At 45.5% G+C, this 24,831-nt stretch overlaps 1 protein-coding gene across 2 annotated transcripts; it reads left to right on the top strand.

The window, feature by feature from the left end:
• The first annotated feature begins 68 nt into the window (after positions 1-68).
• Positions 69-24,831, top strand: FAXDC2 (fatty acid hydroxylase domain containing 2). Of its 2 annotated transcripts, XM_044451042.1 has the most exons (10): positions 69-148; positions 3,459-3,503; positions 6,252-6,315; positions 8,547-8,638; positions 8,725-8,828; positions 13,405-13,526; positions 18,677-18,882; positions 19,054-19,159; positions 22,204-22,370; positions 23,410-24,831. In XM_044451042.1, exons 3-10 carry the CDS (start codon positions 6,304-6,306, stop codon positions 23,564-23,566), a joined length of 966 nt encoding a protein of 321 aa, XP_044306977.1. In that variant the 5' UTR covers positions 69-148; positions 3,459-3,503; positions 6,252-6,303; the 3' UTR covers positions 23,567-24,831. The 2 variants fall into 2 exon arrangements, with proteins under 2 accessions (XP_044306977.1, XP_044306976.1); XM_044451041.1 differs by lacking the exon at positions 69-148 and having other exon boundaries at positions 3,333-3,503.

The raw sequence follows: 24,831 nt of genomic DNA, 5'->3' as shown, positions 1-24,831 counted from the left end.
CAGCGCCGGATGCGCATGCGCGAAGTTTGAAGCGCCCGTGCTACGGCGGCGCATGCTTCCGCGGCGGCAGCTCCTGGGATCAGCTGGACGTGCCTCCGGGCGAAGATTCCCCGCACGTGTTTGCCCCCAGCCCCTTCGGCGGCCTGCAGTGCGTTGATCCAGTGACGGCGTCTGAAGCGGTGTTTTCTCCCATCTGCTGCTTAGGCTTGCCCTTTACATTCCTCAGTTTCCAGTTCCTCCCTGCTTGCAGCGCTTTCGACAGAGGATTCTTGTTCCCTAGCCCTGCCTCCATCCCGTATTTCCAGTCAGGCCCTTGCTTGGCGTAGTGCCTCGGTAGAACAAAAAAAGAACTGGCTGATTGCGTCTACTATAAATTTATCCGCTCCTCTCTTCTGCCATCGCTCTGCCTGTTCACGTGACTCCACCCTGCCATCCTGATACGCCTCAAGTGCGGAAATCCTGACATCTTCCAGTATCGAATGCGTCTCGCTTTCTCAGCGTGGCTTTGCCCGGTGCTTCCATGCTAGGATCGCCTGCTCTAATGCCCTCAACCCGTTTCCTCTTTCCACCACTCTGTATCACTTGATGAGTCGACAGACCTGTTCTCCTTCTCCATGTCCTCCCTCAATCTAACATCCTTGTTCATTGTCTTCTCCCCAGCCATTCCCTCCATCATCATACCAGCAGTCTCTACCCCATGGCTCCTTCCATTCTACATTCAAGCACAACACTGTTTCCTCTATTATGCGATCCGGTTTCCATCTATTTTTCCTTCTATGATTTAATATCAAGATAAAAGAAGTTGACGTCTTCGTGTTTTCTGCATCTTCCTTCTCCATGTTTGCATTAGAAGCACCCCAATCTGGTTTCTGTCCTGTCCTCTGCCTGTTGCAACTACCCTACTAAAACCATGGATAACCTCCCTGATGCCAGAACCAGAGGTTTCCATTCGGTCCTTGGCTCGCTTGATCGCCCTGCCACCTTTGAAACATCTCATTACTTGCTTTTGCTTATCTCCTATTTTGCCCTCTGCCCTCAGGATTCTGTTCTCTGTTCTTTTACAGCTGTCTAACTGCTCTTTTAATATTTCCACAGGGGAGTGGCAGAGTGCTGTTCTACTTTTCTTCTGTGTTGGCTTCATTCAAGGTTTTATTCTTAACCTTTTGCTATACTCTGCCTGCGCACTGACCCTGGGTGAATTCCTCACATCTTCCACAGCTTCTGGTACCATCTATGCCAGCTGTGAAAAATCAATTTTAGGTGGCAAGCCAGATTGTGCTCCTTCCAGCTCCTCCACAGGATGGAGGAAGTTAGCCTGCACGGCCAAGCTTGCTGATGTCAGCATCACACCCTGCTTAATTTGCCATTCTTGGTTCTGAAAGAGGCACAAAGAAAGGGACTCAGCTAGGGCTAGGAAGAGCAGCTGCTTCTCCCAGTGCCATTTGAATCCTTTGACACAGGCTGTTATCGCCACTTTTGGTTTGGAGATAACAATGGAGATTTCTGCAAGTGGGGGGCTTGTTCCTACTCCCTGGAAAAATGCAGGGAGGTTCCATGAACAGATGGAGAAATTTCATGGGCTAACTTAGGCCTGTGGTCTCGAGGTTCCCCCCCCCCCCCATGACCTACACACTGATGACAGCTAACTACCTCTCTATCCTGAAGGTTCTTCATCTAGTCACAAAATCCCTCTGTTACTGCATAATTTTATCTCATTGTTTTGCTTTATCATCTGGGGATCTTTATGTCCCTAGAGCAAAGGCTTTTTCAAAATAGCCTGTCTGATTGTTGGAACCCTGTTTGTGCAGAATTGGACTTTGTGTGTTTTAATAATCTATGTATTGGACAATAAAAGAAGAAGCAGATTATTTCATGCCATAAAAAGAATTACCACCAGCATTGTCTTACTTCAGCAAAATTTAAAACTTGAATAACTAGAAGAGTTCTTGGCTTTAAAAAAACATTGTTAAGCTTATCTGATGGCTAGATTTTATAAATTGAGACTGTCACTAAGAAATTAAAACTAAGCTAATTTCAGATAGGTCAAACGATGTGATTTCCTCTATGACTCAGCTTGATGACTCTTCAGTTACAAAATGTTTGAAGTTATCTGAGGTGGTGTATCTGTCTCGTGCGTAGTAGGCACAGGAAGATGTGGTAGAGAATGCAGAAAAATGAAACTTTGGAAAATTTCATATGTCATACGTGATTATTTTTCAGAGGATGCCTGCTGTAGTTCAAGATCAAAACATTAGAACGCGTTGAGCTATTTATAAGCAAGTGAGTGGGCACTTCCACTGTTTCCAGAGCCTGCTGTCTTTGGGCACTGTCGTTCTGAATGGTTCCTGAGGCTGCAAGCATGTCTGCTAAAGTCCCCTTTGAAAGTGCTTGTCTGTGCCTGAGACACGAGCTCTCAGGTGGAACTGCTCAGAAAAAGGTGGAAATGATATGGTGGGCAGAAGATGGAAGATGGGCCCATGCTTTGCTGGCTGAGCTACAGAGTCAGCAGAGGGGTGGTAACTTTCCATGCCTGTTGTGCGAACAAAGGCTCCCCAGTGGTCTTTCTCATCTGTTTCCCTTTCCCTGCTCTTCTCATCCTGTGCCCTAGGTTAGGCCAGTGATCCTGAACCAGCAGTCTCTTGTGCTCTTTCAGGTGGCCCACAAGATCATATTAAAATAATAGAATGAAAACCATTCTTGCAAAACAAAGGCCATTGTGGAATGAAAACTCCGTTACAGTTCCACCTTTTTGGATCTAAGCTGCAGGGCCATGCCTGACAGATGCATTGTCAGTAATACGGTGCCAAATGCAAGCCTGCTGGCCGCTCTTTACGCAATACGTGTGTTGCATTGGCAGAAGGATTTGGAAGTTTCTTAAGAAGCCTCCTATGCATGGGATAAATATTAGAAAGGGACCCGGCTAAGGCTTGTAGGAACAGCAGCAAATCAAGAAAAACCAGAATAGGAGTCCACAACTGCCACACAGTGTAATGATTGGTGCCCTGGAAAATGACAGAGTAGATAGAAACAGGAAGGAGAGAGATCACTATAGGTGCCTACATAATATCCCGTCTGATACAATGTGGTGGATGGTGTGGTGGTGACACTTTTCCTTGGTATTAACAAGGTGATGGTTTCAAGTGGTGCAAATGTCTTCATGCCTCTAAAGTTTGAAGAAATTGCTTAGTAGCAAAACAAAATAAAAATAAGATCATATAGTGCAACCTACCTGGACACACATTTTGTCACAGATGAGATATTTGCCAGGAGTAACAATGGCCTTGGCTGTGACTTCATGCATGCGATTTGTGGAATGGGACAAGTCAGCTGCTTGCTTCCATACACGCCCCCTCTTGCTTTGCCAGCAGCTATGATAAACTTCGCACAAAGGCAGAGGCAGCAGCGGGACAGGCAGGAGGCAGATGCTGTGATTTTGATGGGCTCTCCTTTCTTTCCAGCAACAGAGAACTCCCCAGTGCTGCCAGCAGGCAAAGCCTAGACAGGTAAACAACTAGTAAGTTAGAAATGGGATGCAGAAAGGACAATTAAAGTAGTGGTTTTCAATCTTGACTCCTTTGATAACTTTTAAAAATAAAAGTAGCTGCACTGGGAAGAGAGAAGGAACCATGGGATCATTAAGTTATGTAGTGAAATAGTGGTTTGTAAATAGCGGTTGAAATCCGCAGAAAATTGCTCTTCATATCCTAAGCCTATGTTTATTCAGAAGTAAATCCTGTTGAGTTCAGTTGGAATTAGATAAATGGATGTAGGACTGCAGCATTCCTGACTCTTCTAGCTAAACTTCACAGAGCTGGGCTACATTAATTTGTCTGCGTAGTGACTTAGCTCCATCGTGTTTTTCGTCACCAGGAGACTGCAGGACTGTGGCCAAAGAGGTACTACAGTGAAAACATTCAGGAATCATTCTCAACCACATGGCAGTTCCCTGTGACTTAGCTTTCAGAATTCTTGACTGTTGTGGGTTATAGTTCTGTAAGGAAGAAAAATGGGAATAGTTCTGAAGGATACATTTCATTTCGGTTGGATTATTTATTTGTGATGTGAGAGATAACCTATTTGCTTGCCTTAAACTAACAAAAATAAACCAGCCAAGAGAGTTTGTATATGTGCTGGAAGGCTCAAAAATTTCCTGCAGAACCGAATCTGGTGCCTTGGTTTGAACTGTGGGTTTGGGGTGCATGGAATGAAGTGTTTGAGAATGTGTTTGAGGAGGAAGGAGTGAAGGAGAGAAGGTAGGTCAACTCTCAATTCCTCCAACTTGTAACTTCTTGCAGTGCCTCCAACCTGTTACAGTACAGTATTGGACAAGCCAAGCAGTTTGGAAGCTGCAATTAATGTTTTTCAGGAAGTATCCCTAGCCAGTATGGGAGAGAATATGGTTGTCATTGAGATAGATATGTCCCTGAGCATAAGAATAAAAAGTATTTCATGACAGTAAAATGCTACTTTGCAGCTCTATGGAAAAGAGTTGAACTTTGCTGAAATAGAGGAATGGTTGTTAGCATAACACACACGCTTACTGATTGACGAATTAGGTACAGTCCTGAGTTTGTTAAGATGCTGGCTGGGGAATGCTTGAAGTTGTAGGACACTTCTCTGCCTAAGCAGGTCTGCCCTGGACATGTCCAGGCGAAGTGCCGTGGAGGGAAGGAGAGGGGGGTGAGGTACCATTTGAATGCCCTGTGAACTGTCAGCCCCTGTCTCCACGCCATCAGCCCCTGTCTCCACGCCATCCCACCCCTGTGGCATGGCCCTTTAGCCCTCCACAAGATTTATTCCTGACCTTGGAGATGCAGCTGCCACTCTTCTTTCCATGGATGTTGAAGGATTGTCAAGCCAGGACTCAGATTAAACCTGTGCACCCCCCCCCCCCCCCCGCACATTCCCAAGACCATGTAAGAAGGGCATGCCATTGCGCCCTTGGTTTGTGAAGAGTTTATAATACCTTTGTAGTTTTCCTTAAATTTAAATAATGTGATGGAAATCCATGCTGTTTGTCTTGAAATGTTTATGGGTGTTCCAATCAGCATTCTACATCATATAACATTTAAATCACGGTAAATGTGCTTCAACATTTTCCTCAAATACTTCAGGTCAAATACTGCAATCAAACACTGAAATATTGATACAGAAAATAATAACAACATGGAGTACTTATTTTTTTAGCTTTGCTTCTAAATACAAATACAAGTAGCATGCTAATTTTGATCTCTCTGGGGCATCAGAAAATGTTCCAGGGCAACAGAACATTTTCTTATGCAAATAAACTCATGCAATTTAACCTAATTTGCACTGGAACATTTTCCAGTTCAAAATATTCTGGAAAACCCACATCAGTGAATGTGGGATACCTTTAGATCCCTGTTATAGGCTGGATCTGACAAATTGTTCCTGCTTTGAATAATCCCACAAGAAGAAGTCATCCTTGATAACTCCTCTGAGAGATTAATAAGAGAACAAAGTGAAGCTTCAGAAGAACAAGACACTCAAATCTCCGTATTTTTGCTACATAAGCACATTGCTCTTCTTGAAGTAAGCAGTGTAGATAATACCTCAAGGATAACATGACTACATTAGCCTGGGGTAAATTAGGGCAGTCCAAGTTAATAAATACAGTGGGCAAAAGGACTTAGAGAAAAGGAGGTAAAATATCTTTCTCCTTTAATCAAAGAAAAAAGCCTTAGTTCAGCAGGATTAGATTCTTGTCTATCTAATGTTGCATGGTTTACTACAAACTTTTGCACTGTGTCATATTTCCCTTTGTGAAAGCTTGCAAATTAAAATGCATGCAGCATTTTAAAAAATCCACTGAGCAGCGAGCAAATATGGGAGGTTAAAAAAAGGAAAACACTGTCACTTCTTACACCTTCAGTCTGCTTTCAGAAAGTTTTATTTATTTGTAGGAAATAAGGAAGGAAAACCAAGCAAAAGAAAGATTTCCCTGATCTTATGGTTCTGCCATGCTTGCCAGCCCCCAAATTTTATCTGAAATATCAGGTACATTACTTCTGGAATCCCTGTTTGGGAATTTGAAAGTATATTAAAGATCAGGAAGTTATTTCTTCTAGATTAATCTCAGATTCTCCCATAGGCTAGGTGTAGCTTTCTGGACTAGATATTAAAATCAGGAGGAGAGAGATTTTTCTTCAACATGCTGTATAGTACAATAAAGTTTTACAGTTTTAGAAAGAATAAATTCTGACAAGTGCCATTTTCTTTTTCCTTGATAGTTTATTCCATTTCTCTGCAAATTTGTGAAAATCATCTCTACTAGCTAAGAATATGAACACAAAGGTAAGATAGCATCTTCTTTTTAATAATCTATTATTCCATACAGTTTATGCCTCTTGCTAAAAAGAACTTCCTGATGACGCCTGCTGTCTTGGTGGGTATGTATATAATGGCAGGGCATCCCGGCAAGTCCCTACCATCGGTTGCTCCGAAGTGCCAGGCCCTCACAGGGGGCCCAACTGATGCTTGGGCCCTCCATGGCTTCTTTTCTCCGCACCCCCCATACTTCCGGGGACACTGTGGGGATGAATGAGATCCTTCTTTCAGGATCGCGAGCCAATTTTGACTTGCCACAGGCATTGCACCTGAAGTGCAATGGGAGGATGATCAGGCACCCTCGCCTCAAGAAGCAGGGATACCCCATCCAGCCTGCACTGCAGCTGCTGGAAGTAAGCCATGCAAGCAGGAGTGGGGAGCCAGTGACCTGCTTGGCAGGACAGCCCTGAGAAACGCAGCGGCAGTCGGACCCAGTGCCCCTCCACCCCGCCTGGGCCTGAGTGGCTTGCTGTCAGGACAAGCTGTAGGGACAGCCAGCTGGACAGGGTGACCGCTTTGCTGCTTACCCCCGAGCTGAAGCCAGCCCTGCCCCACCCTTGCCAGGTAAGGTTGCTCACTTGTTCTGGGGTTGCTACTCTGGTGGGTTTTGTTCCCTGAGTTCACAAGCAATTGCGGTAAGGAAAAGCTCTAGAAGATTATGATAATTCACAACGGCTGGTCACCATGGCTCAGGTAGGGCAATGCGACATCACTTATCCTTGTTTGCTTGTTGTGTCATACAAACCTGGTCCGTGGCTGCATTCCTGCGTGGTTGCCACATTTTGTGGATTTTTACTATGATTGCTCAACCAGCCCTTAATGGCCCTCTGATTTTGTTTTTCTAAGTCAAGCATCAGCCAGCACAAAATGGTTCGCCAACACTAAGGGGACATCACAGTTCCCTTGCAGTGCCCCCTTGTGGTTGGAAGAGGGACACAACCATCCAAGTGTGACTGATCGCTTCTCAGGCATAGGGGAATTTTACCCACAGTACATGGGTAAAGCTGCTGGAGTGTTAATATGTCATACAAACCTGCCCACTGAAAACTTCACTAGTTTCCTTACAGTTGCTACTGTTCAGGAAAATGATGTAGACTGATGAAACATAATCCCTCATTTCCTAATTAAACTACCAAATTCATTCCATGGTATAGTAGTTGAATCTAGCCTGCAAGTAAGTTCTAATATTTTTTTTTCTTCTCCTACAACACGGCAAGAACAAAATGTACAACAACATGTTTTATATGAAACATTGCTTCATTCATCTTTTCAGCCTCTCCCCCTTCGTCACTGGACAGTCCAGATTGCTAAGAGATCACCTCCAACTCACTGCCGTTGCTTGTACAAAGCGCATGGAATAAACTAACATCAGCCTCTTTGCACTGCTTTAAGAGTTTTGCATTCATCTAGAACAAGGAAGAGAGGCCAAATTTGGCCCCCGGAATTCCCCAGAGCCTGACCCCTTCCTCCCCAGCCACCAACCATGGGGGGTTCTCCTGGCTTTTGTGCAGTTTTCCCTCCTTGTGAAGGTTGAATTGCCTCTTCTAAGACTCGGTTAAGGCAGTGAGGGCAGTGCTGGTGCTTTTATTTTTAATTTTGCTGCAGCCTTTTGTCTTCAGCCCTGGCCACCACCAGAATGTGTGCCTCAAGAATTCAGCCTCCTGACCTAGAATATTGTCTGGGTCCTGAGATACACACTGCTTAAAAAAGGCAGTTCAATGCACAGCAATGTAGCACAAGAAGTTGTTCTCATTTGGCCATTTCCATGTCAGTGAAAGCCTTGTGTCTGGTTAAAGAAAAACATGGGGTTTTATTCGGCGTTAGTCCTATTTAGAATAAAGGCATAGGCTGAAGTAACATTGGATACGCCCCATCTGCTAGGAGCGGAGCCAAGAGCGGGAGACAACTGCACTTTTATTTGGAAATCCCAGAGGGCGTTTGGGAGGAAGAGACTCGTCCTCGGTGCTTTCTGCATCACAGTCTGTTCTTTCCAGGGCAGAAAGGAGAACGTGACAGAGAGGAGCTTTCTCTTGGAGAGCCCTGGTCAAGTTCATCAGTGAGGGATGGGCATTGTGTCAAACTTTTTGAGGAATCTCGTAATTTATTTTTGCTTTGTTTTCAGTATTCATATGTTGTGTACTGCTGTTGCTTAAAATTCTTCTGTTGACCACTAAGATGTTCTCCTTTCTTGTTCTCAGGCACAGTTGTTTGGGGATGCATGGAAAAGGCTAGCCATTATACTGGGCTCGGGTCTGCTCATGTTCATTGCTTTCAGGAATTCGGTCACATGGTAAGCGCAGCATGTCACCACAGCTGCATGATGCATTCTTGGGAAATGGGTTGAGTGCTGAGTAACCAGCTTTCTTGGCTTTACAGGCACCTGCAGAAATTCTGGGGCATCTCTGGCTCCTTCTGGCAGACCCAGTGGGAAAACACCTACCACTTTCTAGGAGGAAACGAATGGGTGATTTTCTTACTAGGTGAGTCATTTTGCATCGAGGTCAGATCTTGTAGGATAAAGTTATATGCTATCCATGACAGTGTCTCTAGTAGAATTATCTCACCTGTACCACCCCATCCCAAAAATCTCCCAATAATGGGACACCCACCATGAGAAGCAGTGGTGTATCTGGGTAATTTCAGACCTTAGACTTAATTGTCTTATGCCTCCCCACCCCATTTCTTTAAATGGCTGTATGTATCACTTCAGTTGTGAAACACACAACATCTCTTCCTTCACACTTGCTGTTCCAGGCTTTACAATTGCTTATCCTTTTCTGATCTATTAAAACGGCAGCAACAGCAACAACAGTATCTGTTTGCCAGTTCTAATTAAGAAAGTACCAAGTATGTACAGAGTTGCAATTTAAACTCATTTAAATCACAGCTCCATCAAATAGGAATAAAACGGAGTTAATTTGTGCTGCCCTGAGGCCCTCATCCCCTGCTACTCTCAGCATAAGTAACGGGGGCACAGTGGAGGGCCTTTGGCACTGGTCCCAAGCTCCAGCCCCAGCTGCATCGCTGTTGGTGAGCCCCTGTTGGTAACCAAAGGTTGCCGGCATCAGGTTGGACAGCATCCGTTGTGAAAACAACTGGGACCATGCAGTGACCATCAAGAGAACAAGGCTCAGAGACTGTGTTGTCTGCAGCCTCTGAACTTCTGGTGGCGTTTTATAAACCATGGACTGTCCAGATGTATTTGCAGATGATGAATAGGGTGGGTAGAATGAAGGGCTCCTGCTTCAGCACCCTCAAGTCCAGGCTTTGCTGCCAAAACTACCCCAACAGCAGTGGTGACAATGTTGTTTGAGCAAGAAGCTTTTTGCTTCTGTTTTCTCATATGCCTCAGCCAGAATACAGGCTCAAATGTTACACCTGGCATTGTCCCTGAGTTCGTATCTGCATGTCTCAACTCAACATTCTCTCAGGAGGCATGAGATGTTTTGTTACAGTGCATTCCTCTCAAATGCACATGAACATTTCCTCATTACTTCTGCAAGAGTTGGTAATTACATGAAAGACAGAACAGACACAGGGGCTGAATGCCGTCCAGTCACAAGTCAGGGAGCAAGGCATACACGTTTGCAGATCTTAATTCTTAAAAGAACAAAGAACACCATGGCCTGTGCAGCCTGCTGCAGGAAAGAACAGGAGGGGCAAGAGCCCCATTCTGAAAGAAAAGGAAGAGAGCCTGTAAGGCTGGGCCTCTCTTTGTCGCTCTTCCAGTAAGGCTTGACTCTTGCTGTTGCGTAGATGCAGGTGTGGTTGCTTGGTGAGCTGTGGTGAGCCTTCCGCGTTGAAACCTTGCCTGCTTGCACTGTTGGCTCCCTAGTTTCTCTTATGGAGAGGGGAGGGGTCCCTTGCATGGGTGAGTAAAGCGTCCTGTGTGTCCTTACCACATCACTCTTGTTTCATTGCACTGGGCCTCTTAGGCATTTTAATCCAAACTAAATCTCTGCCATCCACCTTTTATTAATCCCATCATTTTAGGACACGTACTGGGAATGTTGTTTCTCCTTCCTTTGTGCATCTGCTTAATCTCTTCTAGACAGCTAGACACTGTCAGGCTTTAATTAATTCTTATCTTCACCAGAAGGTAATGATAACTCTCTTAATGAGTTGTAGTCAACTCATTCTGTTTTCCGGTAGCAAAAGTCACTCCAACTCTCTGTCATCCATTTTCCCAGCATACTTTAACAACTCTCTGGTTCTCTTGAGATGCTTACCTCTTCTTCTTGTCTTCCTTTTCAAAATGAATCGTATCAAAACAAATTCCATGTACAATATAATAAGGAAAGGAAGCTAAAGCTGCCAATCGCATACTGCCCTTGTACAAATCTATGATGTACAGTGTACAGTTCTGGTCACCACTCCTAAAAAAAGGATATTGCAGAACTGGAAAAAGTGCATGAAAAGATAACTAAGGACTGATCAAGGACTAGAGCAACAGCCTTATGAAGAAAAGTTACAACAGTGGGCATTGTTTAGCTTAGAAACAAGGCAAGTGAGAAGAGACATGATTAAAGGGTAGAAAATTATGCAAGATGTGGAAAAAGTGGGTAGAGAGATGTTTTTTCTCTCTCATAATACTAGAAGCTGTGGTCATACTATAAAAGTAACTGATGAGGGATTTAGGACAGACAAATGGAAGTACTTCTTCTCACAGTACATAGTTAACTATGGAATTTGCTACCCCAAGATGTTGTGCTGATCACCCATTTGAAAGGGGATGGGACAAATTCATGGAAAAGAAGGCTATCAATAGCTACTAGCCCTGATGATGATATGCTATGTCTGGGTCAGAGACAGTAAGCCTACGTATCCCCATTGCTGAGGAAATTGGGCCTTAGGATGCTGTAGCACTTCTGCCCTTCTTGTGGGATCCCATGGGCAACTGCTTGGCCACTGTGTCAGCAGAACGCTGGGCGAGATGAACGCGGCTCGAATCCAGCATGGTACTTCATATGTTCTTATAAAGAGGTTTGATGAAATCACAAAAAGCATCTGTCATAATACAAGTATATTATGGACTATAAAGCCTCAGGACCATGCATAGTGGTTTCTGAAACCATAACTGGTTGCTCAAGTAGTAGCCAGGATAATGTGTATTCTTTCATGGATCCTTATAGTAGCGTCATCCCAGTGCCAAATTTTACTTTTGTTGGTTACTCCATTCAAACCATATCTGTGATAGTGGCCTTACTTCTCCACTTTGTTCCTGCTCTTCATATCCCTTTCTCATTTGGGCAGTCCTGAAGAGGTCTTCAGTTTGAGAAGTGCATATTATAATCATCATGGATTGAAGTTTCATTTTGGCTCTCTCTGATGCCTATGGGAAGTCCATTTGCAAGGCATGAGAACCTTCCCTGTTTCTGGTTCCCAAGAATCATTGCATACTCCCTTGGATCCTGCAAGAAGCATTCAGAAAGCCACAATGAGTAGATAAACTTTTGTCTGGCCACCTTTAAAGTTGTCAAAGTGGGTGGCTATCAGTGCATCCCTGGAAGGAAACACCAAAGTTAAACTATGTGCAGTACAAAGAAGTGCTTTCATCTGGCTATCCTGAATCTACCCTTATTGAACTTCATTGGATGACTGCAGGTCCCAGTATTGGGAGTTAGACAGAAAATATTTCTCTAGCCATTTCACAACTTATGCACAACTAATCATCTTCCCACTTACCATTTCTTCTGAAGTAGATATTACATAAATTTTGCTCAACCTTTCCTCATAGGTTGTCCAGTTCTACAATATCCTTTTGGAGGTATTGCAATCCAAAGTGTAAGAAGTATTCCAAGTCTATACCATACATTTTTATATATGTAGATTTATTTCCAGTCCCTTTCCTAGTTTTTGCTAACATGGAATTTGCCTTCTTCCCAGCTGCTATACAGTCAACCTTTTCATTGAGCTATCCACTAAAGATCCTTTTCTTGAGATGCTGCCACAGCAGACATTTACCACGGGGCTACCATGTCTTGTTCGCTGACGGTCTATGGGCTTGTACACAGTGTTGTCGTGGAACTGCTATCCTCTGTGTTTTCTTTGTGGTTCTTTCTCCTTTTCTCAGACTTCAGAAAAATTGGCCTATTGTTGTTAGGAATGGAACTGAAGTGGTGTAGGGAAAAGGTTCAGTTGAGGCACCGGGCAAGAGGAACGGTCCCTTGACGACGTGTTGGATTTCCTGTTTGCTGTGCCGTTCTGCAATGACTCTTCCTCCATTACCTTTCAGTGGAGGTCTGCTGACTCTCATGTGCTACTGAGGGGAGGAGCAGTTGGGAATATTTATTCACCGTTTTTGTGTCCAGTTTGAAAGTCGCCATTGGCAATTGCTCTCCACCTCCTTCCTTCCCACAAGAAGCTTACAAGGGCCCAAGATTTGCATTCACTATAAACAGTGTCTGTGACCCCTTATTTATACAGGCCTAGGAAGTTACACTGGAAGTTTGCATGAGACAAATCAAAAAACCCTCACCTGGCCTTAGGCTCTAGAGAAGAGCTTCCGGCTAGAGCATGATGGGAATTGCGGTCCAGCACATCTGAAGGACACCAGGTTGAGAGAGGCTCTATTGAGTCATGCCCACTGTATGGACAGAAGATCACAGATGCACATGCAAAAAATGGGCTGTACCCCTTGCCTGGGGACTTAGTTACAATTCTGGTTGTAGCAGGAAGCAGAATTTGCAGCCACGAAAGAGGACTTTAAAGGCTGTCTGGAAGCACCCCTGGCTAATCACCACCTCAGAAGTAATATTTCTAAAATTGAAATTGGGACTCCCTCTGCCCCACCGATGCTCGTCACATCACATATACGTACCCTGAGCAGTGTCTGCCATTTTGTGACCCATTCGCCCAGTTTGGAGCTCTGTATAACCACTTTTTGTGTTTACCACCTCAGCTTCCTCACTTTCTCGAAGTATTTGAAAAGTCCCAGTCATAATACAGGACCAGGAGAGGAGGACACTCCTTACATCCCTCTGCTGTGATTGTGGAGGAATGATGCTTGTGTGGTTACCACCAGGCGCCCACCCACATCCTCTTCTTCCGCTGCAGCCACCTCGATAGTTCCTGGGCTTGCTTTCTGGGGCTTCAATGGAATCTTGATGGTAGCAGATCTGACTGGGAAGCCAAATTTCATCACACGATACCGAATTCAGTTGGGGAAGAACGATCCCGTAAGTAAAACACATCACCCTCCCCCAGGAGCCTTTTTACCACTGCCAGAAGATGAATTCTACAGTTTATTTAAAACTCAGTGAATTTAGATAGTATTTCTCTGGCTTGCATCTAATGTTAAGCTGATGGGAAAATGATAAGGGTTGGCATTGTTCTACTAGTGATTGTATAGAACTCTTAGAACTAACAATACCTGACCTACGGAGGTTGCAATGAGCTGTGCTACTTCATGAAATGTGTTGCAAGACACCTTGTGCAACACTGTATATGATTGCATTAGATTTAAACCTGACAAAAGGATAAACATTTAATAAAAATTAAAAGCTTTGTGCTAGCCTAATGCCATCATTAAATTAGATAGGTTTTTCTTTTTTATGTCGTTATTTTGATCGTGCCCTTCTTCAAAGGAGCCCAGGGTGCTCCTGCTCTGTGCGGTGGCTTTGACTGGAGAGACAGTGACTGGCTCAGGTCACCCAGTGCATTCCGTGGCTCCGTGGAAAGTGGTGCCCTGCTCTCTCCCCCTCTGCTCTGCACGCCTTGTCCCAGTTTGCCCTTGGCCACCACCCATGGCTTGTGGGGAGTGAGTGCGCATGTGGCCTTCTGCCCACGCGTTGCTTCTGCATCATTCTGGTTTCTGCAAACAACATACGAACCCAGAACACTGCCTTGTCGAAGGGAAGCGACCCAGAGTTTTAACCCATGGTTTTTTACATCAAACTCTTCCTTGTTTCTCCCTCAACAACTCCGGATTGTAGCTTCACATGTCACGATCATCCCAGGAAGGGGGTATTCTTGGGTTGTGTACAAAAGCGGGAATGATGCAAAAGAAGCAAGCAAGTACTCACTCAATTCTGCACGGTCCCAACTACCTGGATTGTTCAATGCCTAGTTGGGCATCATGCCTGAACCAGCTCTATACCTCACTATAGTATATGAGAAAAGGACTGGATTAAAAGTCATGGGTCCAGTTTCCAGATATTCTGTGGTTCGGTTTGCATCACTGGATTCTTCCACATGCCCACAAGTGGAGGTACTTACCTGTGCAGAAAGAAGCTAACTGGAATGCAGCTATAATATAAAGGACTGATGGTCGTGAGCACTCTGGGGCAAAGTTTAGCCTCTAGGTCCCAGAGGAGTTTGCCTCTAGTTACAAAAGAACCACAGAAGAGGTACAAATTGGGTTGGACTTAATTCCATTTGTTGAGGGCAAAGTAACTGCTGCATATCAGCTTTTAAGCAAGATCTAGAAGTGTCAAACCAGATTGATAGTACTTACTTGCTGGTGCCCAATAAGTCCCAAATAAACTAGAAGTCATTTTAGCCCTCTGTTCTGTTCTTGCACTTATGCTAATCTTCTGCTGTATTTTGAAAGAATGACTTTGACCCATCATAACAAATAACATTCTTGCTGTTTGTTTTTGCAACACAAATTTGGTAGACAGCCAGGAGAACAACACACCACTAGACTTATCCACCTGAACAGGTTGGATTGCCAAAAGCACTGGTTTTGTAAGGAAAAAATGGGAAACCTGCTCTCCATTCTAAAACTTAGGAAAACTCATACCAAAACCAATCACCAACAATCTGCTAATAATTAATGCCTATGTTGTAGAGTTGTACTGATATATCTTTGGTGCTTAAAGAAGCACCAGAAAGCAGCCAAAAGTACAATAGAATCAAATACACAAGACGACACAGCAGTGAGGTCAGTCAGATCAGAGGCTTTGCTGAAGGAAGCTGCTGTGCAGATGAAGCTGGCCGTGGGGGGAGCAGCCTTCCAGACTCTGGCACACGCAGGTGGGTTCGCCTGCCCTGCATCCTTTCCACAGTGGGAGAAGGCACAGAGCCGGCGGAAGGGCTTTGCTGGGTGAGCACCTTCTCTGATGGGAGAAGGCAGCAAAGAGTTGGGAGATCACTTCTGCCGATATGCCTGCCAGGAATGGAAGGATGTCAGGGCAGGGGGCACGGTCACATCCCCGATGCCTTTTGGTCCATGGAGGAAGGCACCGGCCCTGCCCTGATCTAGCCCAGTATTGTCCACACGGATTGGCGGCAGCTTTCTGGGATTTCAGAGTGGGTGGTTTTCCTAGTCTTAACTGGAAATGCCAAGGATTGGGCCTGGGAGTTTTGGCACACAAGGCGTGCACCCCGCCTCTGAATGATTCGCTTTGCATTCAAGGAAGAAATGCTGCCAGGTTTCCTTAGAAGCAGGGTGGAGACAAGTCTCATGGTGTGCAGATGGGAACACACCTCTTTCTCTTACAGCGCTCATAGATAAGCATGCCTTTGCTGGCTGGAGAGATTAAGTATTGCGGGTAACAGGAGTTCCCAAGTTATTTATAGCTTACCCTGTGACAGAGCCTTGGAGCTTTACTTCACATAGCAACCCATGCTAAAGCATTGCCTCGGGCCCCTGCAGTCACCGATCCAGGCATTTCTGAATTAAATGCCTCACTTTCCAGCCTAGGAAACTTATAAAATGGCTTTAGAAGAGCTTTCAGAAAAACAGAACTGTTACATTAGGGCACAGGTTCCAGAGAACTACTTTAGGTGATGGGATTTTTTTAAAAAAGCTGTGCATGGCCATCCATAGTGCAGGATCACCACCAGCCTTTCAGGTTCTGTCGGTTTTGAAAGGGTTTTGTCACAGGATGGGAAGAGGCCGCTGCTGTTGGAGGCTCAAGTCCAAAGGCCTTCTGGGGATGCAGAGCAAGCGCTGGAGAAGCTTGATTCTTCCCCTGAAACACCCCTGTCCAGCTTCTGCCATGTGTCGTTGGATATGTGTTTACTTAAAAAATATGTGCCTGAGACCCGAGCAGGCCTGATGGAAACAAAGAGCTTTATCAGCAGTGTAGCTTCTGGTGTGCTGGTGCCCAGCACCACACCTGCCCCACCCCCACAAGCTCTTCTGCTGCCAAGATGCAGTTATTTTCCAAACTAGCTTTGCAGTGTTGTTTCTGGCACCTGTGCCCACCAAAGCCATGCATTTCAGCCAAGCAGTAGTACGAATTTACAGATAGCAGTGGCTTGAATGCTTTCTTTTCTTCTGTCTCCTCTTCTTCCTTTTGCTTCCTCTTACTTATTTTAATGGGATTTTGAAGAGGAACCCTTTCCTGCCCGTGCCTCCTTTGTTTCTCACTTGCTTTCACATGGCTGCCCAGCAAAATGGCCCCTTGCCACTGTCAGCACTGAAGAAAGAGCAGGGAAGAAAAGGAGGAGGCGAGAGACAGGGCAGCGCAGTAGGAAGGGGTTGCTTTCCTGGACCTTGCTGTGCAAGTGAGAAAGGAAGTGCGCACGGGGGCGGGGGGGCGTCCCTGACAGTAAGCAAGCCTAAGGCATGGACAGTGGAAGAGGAGGAGGCTAAAACGGCTCTGAGGCAGTTTCTGCACATGTACCTTTTCTTCTTAATTTTTTGGGGGGTGGACTTTTGACTACAAGCTTAAGCATGAAATTAAGTCGGGGGGCCCTCCCCATCCCTCCCTCCTTTCCAAACCTGTAGAAAGGAGACAGAAGCAATTCAATTCACTGCATATTCTTCCTAGACTATTGGGCCAAGAAGGGGAAAGGGTTTGCCTCCTGTGACTGCTAAGAAACTGCTAAGAAAGGATGCACATTTGTAAAAATAATCCCCCCCCACCCGTGTGTGTGTGTGTGTGTGTGTGTGTGCGCGCGCGCGCGCATGAAATAACAGCTTTATTTGGTCCAGGTTTTCTCCTTGCATCCTCTTACAGTGTAGAAACTTCCTTTCAGATGGCAGTTGCTTCTACAAATTTGCCTTTTTCCTAAATGTCCCCCAAGGCCCCTGCCTTTTAACACACACAACTAACCTGAGGACTAAAGGAGAAGAACTAGAGGTCTTCTAGGGGAAAGGAAAAGCCAGTCTAGCTCTTGAGTCCACAGGCAAGGCTCACAAGCGTTGCGGTGCTGGTATCGCACAAGGATCTGGATTGGGACCAATGCTTTTCAACGTATTCGTATTTGCTCTAGAGTTAGGAGTGAGCAGCAGCATTTGTTGATAATGATACCAAATTGTTCAGGGTGGTTTAAACAGGAGTTCCAAAAGGGAACATAGGCATCAAAATAAAAATTGGCTTCTATGTAAGCAAGGGTAAAGTGATGCACCTTGGGATGATAAAACCCCAAGTTCACGCATCTGAGGTAGCAGTGAAGGACTGAGAAAGAACTGGGGCTTATGATAAACAGCTCAATGAAAGTTCCAATCCAGTGTGTGGCTGCTGTGAAAAAGCCAGGCCCCATGTTAGGCATATTTAGGAAAGGAATTGAAAATAAAATTGTCAAACTCACACTTCCCTTGTACAAATCCATGGTGGGACCATACTTGAAATATTGTGCACTGCACCAAAAATGGATTTTGAAGAGTTGGAAGAAGTACAGAAAAAGGCGACGAAAATTATCAAGGGGCTGAAGCACCTTCCGAAGGAGGAAAGATTACAACAGCCAACAAAAGAGATTCATGATAGTGGTGTACAAAATGATGCATTGTGTGGAGAAAGCGAATGGGGAGACACTTTTATAATGGCAGAAGCTGGGTTCATCTCTTGAAAGTGACTGGTGGGAAATTTGGGACCAATGGAAGGAAGCGCTTCTTCACACAATATATAGAAAGCCAGGATGGCAGAGTGGTTAGCATGCTGGACTGGGGACCTGGGAGATCCATGCTCTAGTCCCTGCTCAGCCATGAGGTTCACTGGGAGACTAGCCAGTCAATCACTCTCAGCCTGACCTGCCACGCAGGGTTGTTATGAGGATAAGAATGAAGCTGTGCATTCTACCTTTGGTTCCACACAAGAGGAAAAAAGCTGGGTTATTAATACAATATAATAGTAGTAGTAGTTCCACTATGGAGTTCACTGCCCCAAAGTCTCCAATCCTGATGCTTTTAAAAGGGAATGGGACCCATTTCTGGAGAAGGGTATCATTGGCTAGTCCTGATGGCACTTTACTCTCTCCAGTATCAGAAGCAGTGAGGCTATGGGCATCCGTTGCTGGGGAACTTGGGTGGGAGCGTGTTGTTGCAGCTGACCACTGTGTGAGCAGAATGCGGGATCGGAGTCCTCTGTTTTTCACGGGCTGCTCGTGCAGAGGCAGTGCTGCTCCATTTTTCGATAGAGGTTCATTTGTCTTCCAGGTTGACCGAGAAAAACTACTCCACGCCATCCGCACGGTCCTGTTCAATCAACTTGTCGTATCTCAGCCCATCTTGCACCTTACCTTGCTCATTATGAAATTGAGGACCGACCCGTGCAGCCTGCAGCTGCCCACTTTCCACTGGTTTCTTTTTGAGCTGGCCACCTTTACTCTGATAGAGGAAATTCTTTTCTATTACTCTCACCGGTAAGGCAAACTTTACCGCAAAAATAGCAAATCTGGATCTCTCCTGCATTGCCTGGGTCTACTGACTTGGCCCATCCTGCTTCCAAAAGTAATTCCTAAATATTGCAAGAAGAAAATGATAGTGCGATGGATGAATAACATGGCCCCTTGCTTCTCCTTCTTCCCGTGTAGGCTCATTCATCACCCTATCCTGTATAAGCACATCCATAAAAAACACCACGAATGGACTGCTCCTGTGGGCGTAGTCTCGCTGTATGCGCATCCAGTAGAGCATGTGGTAAGTAGCACCGCAAGCAGAGAAGAAGCTGTTCGAGGCACGGAGGGTCTTCCTTCCTCTCGCAACATCTCATGGCACACAAGCCTCCCTGCAACTGTAACTGCAGAAATGGGTCCCCAGGAACAGGGCAAGCTTCATGCCGGGAATTTCCTAAACAGGAAACAATTAGCCCAACTGCTGCTGAGATAAAAGGCCTGCGAGCTCTGGCAAGCCCCTCATCATGTGCGGATCAGGTTTGTTGTAGTCGTCCTCCTGTGGGGGGAAAACTCAAAGGGTAACAGAAAGGCGGAAAGAAACACATGCATCTCGTCCAGTCTCATTTGCTGCCAGGACTGTGAGAAAAGGAGTTGTTGTACTTCCCAAGGAATCTTTCCGCTGAGATTGTGACCAGGTTTGCATGGCAGAACAGCCCAGCATGCACGACAAGCATGGTGGATTGTCATGTTGTGCCAGTGTAGACCATTCCCCCCATGGTGGCCTGCTCACAGGCAACGAATAACCCTGGAGAGCCAGGATGCAATGTACCCTTGATGGTTTATCATGTTGGCTGTCCCTGGGCAACTGGCCCCATCATGCGTCCTGGAAAGCAACTAGCCAGCACTTGCCCAGAGCAGGGATCTCCAGCCCCACCCCACTGTGCGTACAAAGCTTGCCAATGCCTCTGGTACCAGCTGGTCCTTGGACATCAGTGGAGCGGCTGGCACTGCCCCCAGGCTGCCACCCCCACTGTGGACAGAAGCCTTCCTGGGCCCCCTCCAGCTTCCTCCCCACCTTCTACCCAATTCTCTTTTTGGAGAGCACAGAAGAGATCTCTGATTAGACAGCTAGTGATAGCCCTGAGCCAAATAGACATGAGTTTAACCCTGTATCTCATGGCTATGTCCTTTTTATTTAGGTATACAGGGTCCAATCTGGATCGTCAAAGCCCCCTGCCCCACACATTAAGGCCTTCATCAAAATTTCCCCCTGCACCTACTCTAGAGTAACAAAGAACAAGATGAGGCTGCTAGACATGAATTTAAAATAATGTTTGTTTTGGTCCTGAAAGAGCACCTCTGAGGACCCTACTTGACAGCAGGGTGTGTCAAATTGAGCTGTTGCCTCCAAGGAAAAAACATGTTTCAGGATGTAGAAATAATAACAACAATCCATCACTCAAGTTTTATTGCAAGGTTGACAACATGATCCAGTTAAGCAAGGCTAATCCTGCAAGGCCCACTACAGTCGCACTTCTCACAAGAGCTGTCTCTGCCAAGGCATGGGCCTCTGACTTGCAAGGCCAAATCAGCCCTTGCGCAGTGTCCCAAAATACCCCCCTGAGCCCTACAATTTACTGTAGAAAACAGTTCCCGACAGATGAAGGTTTGCACAATACAAGCATAGCCAACTGCTATTGAAAATGCTTCTTTTGCTTCCTATAAAACCTAATACTTCTGAAAACATCTCAAGCAGGCATTTTGTTCTCTCTCTCTAGGGATAGAGAGGTAAAAACAGAATGATGATACTAGATCTCTTTGACACCCCCCCCACTTCTCCCCCCCCCCCCCAAATATATATCTTAAGGCTAGATTGGGATAGGGTAGGGTCAGGCTTGGAGACAGTGTTGTCATAGAAAATAAGCAAAAGTCCTTTTCTACTGAAAGGGCCCAGTCTGAAACTTGCGATGTCGTTGTTAGAACCACCAAGAATAGCTTTAGATGGGGTGGGGGTGGGGTGGGGAGAGACACCAAAGCAGCACACTGAGACTCCGTGCTGCAACTCTGTCAGGAACTGGGCTGCTCAGGGCTCCATCTAGTGGCCAGAACCAGAATGCCTACCTCAGTCTTTTCAGGTTCAGCCCCCAAGCCTGCTGGAGGTCTCAGCGAAGTCTTGGGCAAAGAGCTAGATACGCAAGACGAAGCTCTTCCTTCCTGGATGGGCCTCAGCAACACAGGTTTTCCTGTTTGCTGCAGTGCCTGCATTGCTCTAGGTATCCCGCCTTGCTGTCACACCTCAGCAATGCAGCACCTCGCCCCGGCTGTGCTATGGGTCAGCACCTGGCTCTTGCTGCATCCGTTTCTTGCCATGTCCTGTCTCGCTGTGCCTCCTTGGCAGCACAGGGCCTCCTGGGAGCTGGGGTTTGGTCCAGCTTCTGCACCTTGCCTGATCTGCTTCCTGTCCCAACTTGTTGGCCCGCTTAGTCATGTTGCCTTAGCAATGCAGGTTTTTCTGCTGGCTGCAGTGCAGCTCCTGCTTCTTGCCTGACCCTTGCCATGTATCCTGCCTTACCCTGCCGCCTCAACAGTACAGATCTTCCTGCTAGCTGTAGCATGTTCCTGCCTCACCTTCACCTGATGCAGTTCCTGGTTTGTCCTGCCCCCGCCATGGCTCGTTTGCCACACCTTCGCTGCTCCTGGACCCTGTCGTTATCCTGCCGCAAGGTGCCTGCTCCCTGCTTTTGATGTCTTTTGGCTGCTTGACCCTTGGCTTGCTCATGACCATATCCTTATCTTGCCCTGATACATACTTTGAGTTCCTGACCTTGGCCTGTTCTGTGACCATGACTTAAGACTTGCTATTGAACCTTGCTATTGAACTTTGGACCCTGTATTGCCCAGGTCCTGGTACCTCTGCCTTGTCTCCAGCCACACCTTTGCCCCTGACATTTTTTGCACTATGTGGGAATGGCCAAGGGCAGATTCCATGTTGACAGGCAATACAAAGAATTCAAGAATAAAAGAATTCAAGAGCTGAGACTTGTCCTTTCTGGGTGTTTGGCCTGAGTCCAGACATCCCAGAATGCCTGATTGGAACGGGCTTACCTGTCCTCCTTTCTTTGTTGAAGCACTAGCAAGTGGGCACCTTCTAAGCACCGGGGTTTACTCTGCTGATAGAAGTTGTAGCAGACAAGAATTGTAGAGGTAATGGTTTTTGCCTTAGGCTGCTCAAATGTGATACTGAAACTCCAGTAACCCAGCTTAGAATGATTTTTAACACTCCTTGGCAAATATTACTTTCTGGATCCATATATGTCCACCCTTTTGAGTACTGTGTTTATATTCCAGGTTTCCAATATGCTGCCTGTGATTACTGGCCCAATCCTTCTAGGATCACATGTAACTTCGATGATGGTGTGGATCTCTCTTGTCCTTCTGACCACCACAGTCTCACACTGTGGCTATCATCTACCTTTTCTGCCCTCACCGGAATTCCATGACTTCCATCATCTCAAGTAATTCCAGTCCTCTTTTTGAAGGGATACATTTTAATAACTCTCATGATGGGGGATGGAATCAGGAAGGGAGGGTGGTACATAACATTTTCATCCAGTCAGGAACTATTTTTATGGCCTTATCATAGCACACAATGAGTGAAAAATGAAAAACAAACATAACTTCCAAGTGAGTCTTCTAGATTAAAGCCATTGCACTCTGCTGTTAAGCATTTATTCTCCTGATCCCACCTAATTTCATACTTTAAGAGCCACCATGCTGGATCAGACCGTAAGTCCGGCATTCTGTTCACACAGACACCAACCAGATACCTACAGGAAACTCACAAGCAGGACATGAATGCAGGAGCATCATTCTGGTTGCACACTGGCATATCACCTCTGATCCCGGAGGTAGCATCAGGGCAGCAGAAATGGCCAGCTGCTGAGGGCAGAGGTTCAGGAGGGCTCCTCCCTGCTTTTGCTGCAGCTGCCACCATCCTGTTTTACTTCCTGGTTGACCCTGCTATGGCCATCTGTGGGCCCATTTAAAAAAAAGTTACCTTTGAGTGGAGGCTATGTAGAATAATTACATACTGCCTGTATGGACATAGCAGCTACATAAAGATTATTCTGTGACCTCATGGACTCCATAAATGCAGGTTCTCATTAGTTTAGATCACTGCCACTCCAAAGGCAAGGAAAGTCTTGGTGAAGTATGTGAATAGGTGTCTCATCCCTTGGCTGATGGCTGCAGTGCTTTGCTAGTAGTACAAGACCAGCAAGGTGAGCAAAGCAGGAGTCACCTCCAGGTTAAAAAAAATCCCCAGTGGGGGTGGGCGTGAAGAGTATATTTACGTATGAAATGATTACTGCACAAGCTCATTCCGAGGCACATTTTCTGCACCTTCCTGAGCCAGTGCTTTGGACCTGGGTTTAGGGATGGTTGAATGCAAAAGGTTCTAGGGAAAAATACAATAGATCCTGAAAACCTAGAATATGACCAGGCCTGCACTGTGCAATGTTTACTATTAATGTCCATTTTCCCATTTTTCTCCAGATTCAATCAGTGCTATGGGGTCCTAGGGGTGCTGGACCACCTGCATGGAACAAACACATTATTCAAGCAAACAAAGGCCTATGAGAGACATGTTCTCCTGTTGAACCTCACACCTCTCACAGAAAGCATCCCTGACCCGCCCAAGAAAGTGGAATGACCAGCTTACTCTTTTGTCCATCATCCGGATAAACATGAGAATCAGAGGGTTATACGAAATTTCGAAGGAGGCACTTGATCATTGAGAGAGTGTACAAGTTCTCAATTTCCATTAGTAGGAAAGAATGCTCAACCTATGTTATGTTCTTTGAATGGAATCAAGATGACATCTGTAGAACACCATGTGTCAAAAAAGTGGCCATGACTGGATAAAAAAGAAAACCCAAATTATTGGACTGCAGTATTGTAGAGGTGAGGTTGACTGTACTTACAGAAAACCAATTACTATCACAACATTCAGAAATACCCCTAGTCAAACACAGAAACAAATTTAAGGGCTGTTCCACTCTCAGAAAAAAGTAGTTGGCCTTGGCAGAGTTGGTTCATGTATAACAGCTGCAAAGCATGGATAATCTACCTGATTTGCTGTTGCTTTTTTGAGCATTCAGCCCCTAAATGGGACACTACAGGTTGAACAAGTCACAGTTAATCTGGCTACTAATTGCAGGTTAACTGTATTGGGATGTAAAATAAATCCTAGTCACAAAGGTACTATAAAAATCACCTTTTTGCTGAGTGACAGGGCAACTGTAGAAATGGGAGTAAAGGCATAAATCTTCAGGTACCACCCCTCTGTCAAAGACTTCCAGGAAAGAGATGGCTGAATGAAGAACTAGTTAGCACAACCAGAGAGATCTCTATGGGGTCCATCCCCTTATACCAAGAAAAACTGCAATTAGTAGTGGTACTCATTTGGTGACCATAGCACAAAAGACAAATGGATCTAGTAACATAACTGGAAAGCACTTGTGCTTTGCTTTCATGTTTGGCCCTCATACATTCACATTTCAAATTGAGCAAAAAACACCTATGTTAAAAATAGCCCTAACACAAAAATAACTCATTTTGGCAAAAGGCTGGAGTTAGACCGCTTTGACATTCAAGTTTCTATCCCTAGGGAATTTCTTAGGGAGGTCCATTAACATACAAGAGTCTCCAACTACAGTCTGAAGTGGTATTTGAGTTAATTCTGGGGGGAAATGACTGAAATAACTCTGGCAGCCAGCAATCTTACTGAGGTGAGAAAGCAACAAGGCATTAAAACTTGGAGTTGCCACTAAATATAAAAGCTGGATGTTAAGCTCCATCATGCTGGCAAAATTGTGGCCCACTTACTGGTGCTGGTGTGTATCATCACATTTCCCTGTCCCATATTCCACATCTGTGATTGGTCAAAGAAAAATAGAAATGAAAGCATACAAACTA

The sequence above is a fragment of the Varanus komodoensis genome, unplaced genomic scaffold (assembly GCF_004798865.1).
Source record: "Varanus komodoensis strain SLA01 unplaced genomic scaffold, ASM479886v1 scaffold6_1, whole genome shotgun sequence".
NCBI lineage: Eukaryota > Metazoa > Chordata > Lepidosauria > Squamata > Varanidae > Varanus > Varanus komodoensis.
Note: the sequence above shows the minus strand (reverse complement) of the source record. Positions and strands in the feature narration are given on the sequence as shown.